Source organism: Equus quagga, chromosome 6 (genome assembly GCF_021613505.1).
Source record: "Equus quagga isolate Etosha38 chromosome 6, UCLA_HA_Equagga_1.0, whole genome shotgun sequence".
NCBI classification, from domain to species: Eukaryota; Metazoa; Chordata; class Mammalia; order Perissodactyla; family Equidae; genus Equus; species Equus quagga.
Window position 1 is genome coordinate 110188011 of NC_060272.1, and position 8967 is coordinate 110196977.

At 35.1% G+C, this 8967-nt stretch overlaps 1 protein-coding gene across 1 annotated transcript in view; it reads right to left on the reverse strand.

Annotated features, from left to right (window-relative positions):
- PTPRD (protein tyrosine phosphatase receptor type D) overlaps positions 1–8967 on the reverse strand; it is a 297200-nt gene that overhangs the window by 162965 nt on the left and 125268 nt on the right. Inside the window, exons 8-11 of the mRNA XM_046663898.1 lie at positions 7280–7413; positions 4578–4722; positions 1110–1415; positions 21–214 (exon numbers count right to left, since the gene is read on the reverse strand). Of these exons, the coding sequence (XP_046519854.1) occupies positions 21–214; positions 1110–1415; positions 4578–4722; positions 7280–7413 (779 nt within the window). The remainder of the gene's footprint in view (positions 1–20; positions 215–1109; positions 1416–4577; positions 4723–7279; positions 7414–8967) is intronic.

An 8967-nucleotide genomic window follows, 5' to 3' on the forward strand; every position in this document is an offset into this window, starting at 1 on the left:
GTATGTAATTTCAGTCTTACCTGTGCATCAGCCAGCATGACATCCTTCAGCATGGGCTGGCCCTTGGGCTCACCATTTTCCATCCTCACATAATGCACCTGGTATCCTCTTATCTGGCCATGCTGTTTATTGGGCACAGGTGAGCGCCATGAGACTTTAACAGATGTTGAGTTGACAGCCTCTACCTCGACTTTGCGAGGAGGACCACTAGGAACTGGAACAACATCATCGGATAAAAGAAAATTATAGGCACTTGTCCCACCCAGTCAGAGCATTTTCTTTACTTAGGTTAAAAAAAAAAAAATGGGCAGACCCACTATGTTTCCTTTGTGGAATACAAACATTTTCAACCAATGAAAATGCTCAACCAATCTGCTCTACCTTTTAAGAAAAGATCAAAAAACATGACCGATGCCAAAAAAAAAAGAAAAAATGGAAGAAAAAAAGAGTATCAGAGAAATAGAAAAACATGTAAAAAATGTACAAAAGCCAAGGAAGATGCTTTGAGGCTCAAAGCATTAAAGCACAAAGAGGTATAGCATTGAAATAATAACAAAAACTGGTTGTTGACTGTTGTGTGTTTTTTAAAGGTTTCTTTTTCGTAGAATAAAAAAAGATTCTTGATTATATGGATTTTCTTCTTTTTTTTAATCTCATATCAAAGGTATTCCATACAACAGATGCCAAAAATTGAAGGTCAAGCATCAGTGTCTCCGAAATATGCAAGACAAAAAGGCAACAAGAGGATAAGAAGGCAGTTTTGAAAAGTTAACTTCAAAATGTAAAAGAAGTGACTACAAAAAGCCAAAAAAAAAAAAAAGCAGAAGACTTTAGATGAAGGTACAGAGAAGGGCCTGGATTGCAAGGTCATAGTAGCAAACTGTTCTTTCAAAGGGAAGCAAATTATTGTGTTGAGATCCAAAATAAAAACCAAAAAACAAAAAATGCCCAGGCCATAGCAAAGATAGGTCTTTGGCAAAAACTACTGCAGTTATAGCGATGCTGGGTAAAAAAGATGAGCAGAGAAAAACGGATTACTGTTAGCCTATCAAAGACAGCAGACCAAGACTGTCAGAAGGATGCAAACTGACGGAGCAGAGGCAACATACCATCTTCATCGGTTCGAATCAATACGGACAAGCTCTCGGGGCCGGGGCCGACATCTGTGTGGGCTGTCACAGTGATCCGGTACTCAGTCCATTTTTCCAGCTGTTCCAAAAGGTATTTGGTAGTGTCCGAAGGAATTCCCAAAATCTCATGAGGTTTGTCATCTTCTCCGTCCACTGCGGTATACTTGATGGAGTATTCAGTAATAATGCCATTCTGTTTTTCCACTGGTGGAGGTTGCCAACTTACCAAAATACTAGTGGAACTTGGGCTGGTGCAACTAATGTCTTGAGGAGGAGCTGATGGCTCTTATTTTGGTAGTGAGTTAAAGGAGGGTTTGAGTGAAAGGACAGGAGTGGTTGGAAAACAAAAAAATGATAAAACAAAAGAAAAGGCAAAAATAAATAAACGAACAATAAGGGCAACAAAACAAAAATAAGGCTTTGAAACTTAAAATAAATTTTTAAAGATAAATTTATGTACCTTGGCTTAGTAATATGAATAAACCAAAAAATGAATAAATGACCAAAATTAATTGTTAAATAATGGGTGGGGGGAATATGTGAAAATGAAACCTTGAGATAATAGAGCCTCAAATAAAATTACCTACCTGCAATTTAAATTCTTCTTCTAAACCAATCCCTCAGTATTCCCCAGCCCTACGATAGAGACTATCTAACTTGAAAACAGCTGCAAATAGTGCAAAATTTATTACGTGAGAGTCTGATGATACTTCACAGATACTGTTTCAAGCTTTCACTTCTACATTCTAGAACAAGAGTGATTCACATACAGTATTCACTTGTGAAACGATTCTCAAGTGTACAAAGTTGCATTAACTGTTAGCTGCCCTTCCGCCAATCCCAATTTTTAAAAAAAGGAAAGAAATAAAAGCCCAACAAATGTAAAAGGGTTCCCTCTGACTATCTGAAAAACAGAGACTGCCTGGCCAGTTTTAAGGAAAAGTCTTAACCTAACATCGATCGTAGCCCATGTACAGTGAGCATGCAGAATCAATAAAGGATGAAAATGCATAGTTCAAGGTTTACCTACCCGAGGATAATGTCAGGCTTGTTGATTCTGACTGTAACTTGTACTTACCCTACATCAGTTTTCAGCTTTTTTTATTATAACTCTTCTTGAGACACCATTGCTAGTGAAGAATTATATCCCACCAGCAAATTTTGGTAAAATCAATAATAATCACCTATCCCTTACAAAATGTCAATAACACAGCCATTAAAAAGAATTGTTTTAAAAAAATCCTGAGAACCATCTGGAAAAGATATGACTTACGTGCAAAATTCTTTTCATTTCTTAAAATTATTCATATCAAGTAGGATTTACATAAGAGTTGAAAGATAAACTTCCTTATTGCCCATTCTAAAATAAATTGGTCACCTTCTGAATAATAATTTTCCATCAAATTAATCAAACACCATTATTTGGAAAATTAAAGAACAACACAACTGTTGTCAGAAATCATTTCTAAAGTTAATAATATGTGTTCCTAAAGAAGAACAAACAAGTGTAATAAGATATACATATACATACATATTTTTTAGGGCAATATGGTGGAATGAGTACATCATTTCTTAATTTTTGTGTTTGAATATGTACTTTGAGTATTTCCTTAGACTTTGTGGGTCTTAATATTATGTAGTGTCAGGTGCATCCAAATGTTTACAGGATTATCAGTCTTTCTGAATTTACACGTCTGTGCTCTTCACTAGAGTCAATCAAAAAGAAAAGCGCCCTGTACTTATGAAAAGGAAATTCTCATAAGACAGTCTTGTAAATTTGGAATAAAATTTGCAAAATCACTAGAATATCATTTTTATTGATTATGACTACAGGTTCTTATATTTCAAATTATAAAACTATTTTATATGCATTATCATTATTCATAATAAATTGATTTGTTCACGTAACAGCAAGGACTTATTTGTAATTCTTTTTAAAAAGCTAATTTGGCTTTCACTACATTGCTACCTTCTGACCTCCTATTTATACTTTAATAAAATAAAGAGCAGATAGGCTTCTGATGTGCTTATAAAAAGTCCATTCTGTATGTAAGTATGTATGTATGTATGTATGTATGTGCATATGAAAAAAGGCAAGTTAGTAAACCATGCAAAATATAATATTGAAGCATGTCACATTTCTTTTAATTAAGTGTCTGATTTTAGGAATTATTTTCTACAATATTACTTATTAGCCTTCCTGGAATTCAAAGCAGACATACAAAACTGCATTAATTTACATGCTTTAGTTTTTAAAAGAAAAGAAATTTTATGGGAATAATCCCTAATCACTAATGGATTAAGACACAGGATCCTAATACTTTTCATATGAATAATTATGTTTTGAGAAAGAGGAGGAATACGAATTTTATCATCAAAAAGACCCTGAAAGATTTCAAGTTTCTGTAGAAAATGAAATGATAGGAGACTTGCTTATATGAAAAGAAATTCATCTTTTAAAAAAATACAAATTTCATATTTGCCGATGGGTCTAAAAATTAGGTCAATAAATAGAACATCCTCTTTACAAAATTCAAGGCATTCATATTATACATATCTATTGCATATGTCACTATATCACAAATCGCATATAAAATAAATACAAAAACAAAATTTAAGGAAACAACTCCATAAAACTGTTCAATTCAAGGTAAAAAGTTGTTTACTGGACTAATTGTAGAAACTTTTTAATAAAGAGAAAGCAAACAACAGTATTATAAGCCACCAAACTTTCCATCAAACACAACCTCCTATATACTACTTTATACAGAACAATCTTCCCTGGATACAATGAACCCCACTGTGATAAATACAGCTAGGCTGCAGAGTAACAGTTGCAAACAGAAATTGAACCTGAGGAAACAAAATACAATTTAGGGTTGCAAATGTACTTGTGATTTTGCCATTGTTCCTAAATTTGTCCAAATACAGATTTTCTGTGTATGTTCCAGATTTCCACACGTACTACTTGCAGAGTTAATAACAAACTAGTCACAGAGCTGAGCTTTCCTAAGCAGGAACAAATATGTGAAATAGAGACTCACTTGTTAGTAAAGTTACAACCTGCGAACGTAAAGGGATAAAAGTTTGGTCTTTTGCTTCCTCTTTAGTTTGCTAAGCCCTCCTCATCCTGAATATTGCTTGACAGCCTTATGGTTTGTTAACATGGGGCCTGATCTGACTCCTTTCACTCATTTTTCTCATGGAGATCTCCTAAATTCTCTGCAAGTCTTTCAATTTAAGAAGTGGGAGAATGGGATCTGTTATTTGGACCACGTTTGAAACCAGCATAGCTCATGGTTGTACTCCAATCCCCAAAGTTGGATGCTTGCTAGCATAGAAACTACTGACGATTAAGCATATTAATTAGCAGGTTTGTCTGGGGTAAAAGCCGGTAACATCGCCTAGTGAAAAGAGGGCAGAAAGTAAGCAAAGAGAGACACCTACTTGACTGCATGGTTCTGGCTGATATTTCTGCTGTAGAAGCACCGAGGCCTTGAGGAGACCGCGCCGCCAGACGGAAGTAGTACAAGCTGTTTGGTTTCAGGCCTTGCAGTCTATACGATGTCCCCGGCTCAATGGTAATTCGTTGCTGTGGATAAGTAACAAGAGAACTGGTCATTCTCCTGAATATTCCTTCAAACATTTTTATCACCCTGCCTGGAACATCAGATTTCTGTCATCAGAGTTATAATGTTATCAAAATATCACAAACAGAATCAACAGCATGTATCAAGGACTCTACTGGGAGAATTACACAAGGAAAATATCAGAGTTTAAAGGGCAAGTTTCTACAATGAATAAGGTAACTGGAATTAGAGAAGCCAGGGATCTTTCTAATGATGACACAGTTATCCACAGGTAGCAGGTAACAGGGAAGTGGAGAGGCCACCACCCATGAATGTGTTCTGCCCTTAGGGCATGTGCGTCGCTGTGGCAGAGCTCACCAATGGAAACTGACACCTGCCCCTGAGAGTAGAGCATGCCCAGCAGGGGCAGTTCCATTTGAAGAGATGGCTAGCTCATAGCCTAGGACCTTCTGCAATCTAAGTAGGAGCAAAAAAGATACGGCCAGAATTAACAACAGGAAACAGTGTAGAGTTTACATGAGGTTGCTATAAATGAGATCTGACATTGCCAAGGTCTGACTGGATAAAAAACAGATGTTAGTTCTGAAGAAAGCTGGATAATTTATATGAAATCATATCATTACTTTAGGGTGACTTAAAATAATTTTAAAGCTTCCTTTCTTGGTGAATATAGAGCCTACAACTAGAAAAAAGAATACAACTTTTCTATAACTTTTAACATCATAAAGGGCTTTTGAAATAAGGTTTCTTTAATTGAATGTTATAGCTCTTGCTTTTCATGTTTGAAATTTGCCTTGTATTTTAGCAAAAATAAAGCTGTCTATAGGTAATCAATCTCAGACTGAACGTTAGCCTGTAGCAAACCTTCAAATGCAAGCTAATATTTAATCCAGTAATGGCATAAATAATCTTAAGGCTTTATATCAAATAGTATTTGCTGTTCACACAAACAGAAATCAGTCAAGGGGAATTCAAACATAAAACTAGAGAAAAACATTCCTGGGGGGTTCTGGCTTGCAAATATAAAAGCTTTCAGAAATTTCAGATTTACCAAATAACAAGAAAAAAAGGGATTCCGTAAATAAACACCTGTAAAGCAAAGTAGGTGTGCCCACATTCACACATCCATGGCCTTCTCAAAGGACTGCCTCTCTTTACTGTTTTTATTAGTTTTTAGGGGGTTAGTGGTAAGGATTTAAAATAATTTAATGCTGATTTATGTCTTACTAAAAACGTCAATAGTCGTAACATGAGTACTTGAAGTTATACCAGCATTTCAATTATGTTACTTTTTGAGCGATTAATTTCTATTGCCTTTGTTAGCTAAATGTAAGAGCACCTCATTTAGAACTTGGTCTTTGGAGATTCTGCTTAATTTAAACAGATATAATAAAATGGAAGTTTCCAGTATCATATTCGTTTATTATAGTACTCAAAATGATGTGCCACAAGTTCATTGATAATAGTTCATTTAGTGAGTGAGTGTTTAAAAAAGGGATTCCTTATTAGAACGTAGGGGCTCTTCAGCTTCGTGAAGATCTTTTTAAGATAAAGCAAGCTAAGAGGTATAATAAAATGGTTTGTGTGGATTAAGTTTTCACATATGGTTTTACTAACTTTTTGTCTTAACGTTCCCTATTGGATTTCACAATAACACAAGAAACACATTCATTACTATTGTATATTCCCGTTCTGAAAATTTTAGACGTATCTTAATTCCAATTGCCATAATCTATTCAAAGTGCACCCAAGAGGCAGTGTACCCTAACAGGTAAGAACGTAGATTCTAGAAACTGCTCAGATTCAAATTCCAGCTTTGCCATTCAGTAGTGTGAAACTTTGGGCAAATTAACTTTTTTCTGTCCTTCCATTGTGTTATATGTGAAATAGATTAATAACAGAGGCTGACTCATTGCACTGTTGCAAAGATTAAGTGAGTTAATGTATGTGAAACCCTCAGAATAATGCCCATTAATATACATATTAGTTATTTTGATTTTTGTGTCTCTTTTCAGTAATTATCAACAATTTCTAGTTTTTACAATCTACTGTTATTTTATTTGCATAACAAACTCAAACTTTATATTTATTAACATTTACATCAAATAATTCTCGGCATATAAATAAATATTTGCTAGGGGGCACCTTTCTCTGAAACCAGTTTGGACAAATTCATCTACTTAAAGCCTGGGAACTCATTTAATTCATGTGTCTACAGTGATTTAAGTACTTTAATGCAGAAGAGAAATAAAGGAAGTTCCCAAGTCTCATGGGGTATATTCTTTCATAATCTGATAGTTCTGTAAGTAGCCTGAAAACCTAAACAGAACATAGTTCCAAAAGGGACAATAGCTGTCTTTTGTTTTCTCACCCCTCCCATTACCAAGTCCCCAAACACTCTTTCTGTTTTTCTCAGTCACATTTCTCTTTTGATGAAGAAACCTTTTCCACCAAAGTCCTTTATAGACATCTGACCTTTTAACAGAACTTGCGTAAGTACACATGGGTAGGGAAGTGCCTCAGTGTAGTGAATGATTCAAAGGTGAGAAGCAGTCCTACCTCCTCGCCATGCTCCCCGTCCTTGTAGACCAGCTCATAGTTGGCGATGGTGTCTGAACGTGGAGGTGTCCAAGAGAGCAAAATACTTGTTTCAGACTCAGGTTCTGCTTTGAAGTTTAGCGGCTGCCCTGGTACTAAAAACAGGGAGAGAAAGGACTGAGCTCACCATTACCAATATATTCAGAAGTTCTTTCATTAGTGCGTCCGTTTAAACCTTTCAAAAAGTGTCCACATGTATCAGCTTAATGGAGAGCTAGGGCCCTTACATTGTCCAAGTTAACCTGTGTATATAAAGCCCATTTTCCCTCCGTCAAGGAACAAGGATAATATTATGAATACTGTCCTTGTCCTTGAGTAGTTTAGTATCTACACAAGATGTAGAATTAGCAAATACGCCAGTCTTGAATCCAATTTTAAGAGCAATAAAATTATTTACTGTATAATATTGTAGTAAGTGATAAATGTGATGGTTTATATAATGCACTTGGAATAAATATTGCCTAAATCACGATGAGTGCTAAATACATAAAAGCTACTGCTGTTTTACAACTGAATGGGAACTTATTCTAGTACTGCATTTAACTTTCAAAATTATCCCCAATTAAGATTATAAAATCCCACCTTCGCGCCATTAACAAAACCTACAGGCAACCATAATCACTTAGCATTTTTTCTTACCAACCTACGTTTTCAAAAAGAGGTGAAAAAAGTAAAAAAAACCCTATCACTTACAAATAATTACTTCTAATCCCTAAATGACTTTAAATGACTGAATACACTAAACCTAATATAAACTTGATATTGTCCCTACGGAGAGAGAGCTAAATTACTACACAAATTAAAAAGTTTATACAATACACTTATCAGAAATATAGTAATTTAACAGAGGTCATCTGTAATTCTCATATTAGTCAAGCAATAGACAATTTGGAAGAAGTATACATCAGATGTAACAAAAAATGGGACCTTTATGTAATTTAAAACACCATACTCAAATGAATTAGAATCAGTTTTACTAATCTCAGCCTCCTAGTTAACACCTAATTCCATTAGGTCCTCCATGCATTATACAAAGGCTAACAGACCTTAGGGCATTACTACTGTAGCTAACCGTACATTGTTCTTGTCCAATGTCTGCTCTGATTGGTTGGTACCCACACCTTGCTGGCCATTAAATATTTCCATCATCTCTCCTGATGTTGTGGCATGTTTCAAAGTGCTATAGATGAACATACGTCCATATTCCCACAAGTTCACATGAGAATTCCATGTATATTTAATAAAAAAACAACAAGAATGGTACTTCACACCAGAGGGGAAAAGAACATCTAAAGTGTTTTGGCAAGAGTATAAACATTCAAAACATAATATAATTTGTAGCTAATGTATGACATCAATTTCTTAAATAATACTTGAAGCATTATTTTCACAAGAAAGAAGGTCTTTGGAAATAGAAAATGTATTACTTTCTTTTCCTTGTGTAGTCATCTCTCTGTAGTATGACTAAAAAGTATCTTTTACTTAAAAAGAGATTAAAGTCTAAAGAAATCTACCAGAAAGGTTTCTAGGATCCCTAGTTATCATTTTATTCCTCTGTCTGGTCTGTTAACCTGTAAGTCCATGTGTGTGTGTGTGTGTGTGTGTGTGTGTGTGTGTGTGTGTGTGTGTGTGTGTGTGTGTGTGTGTGT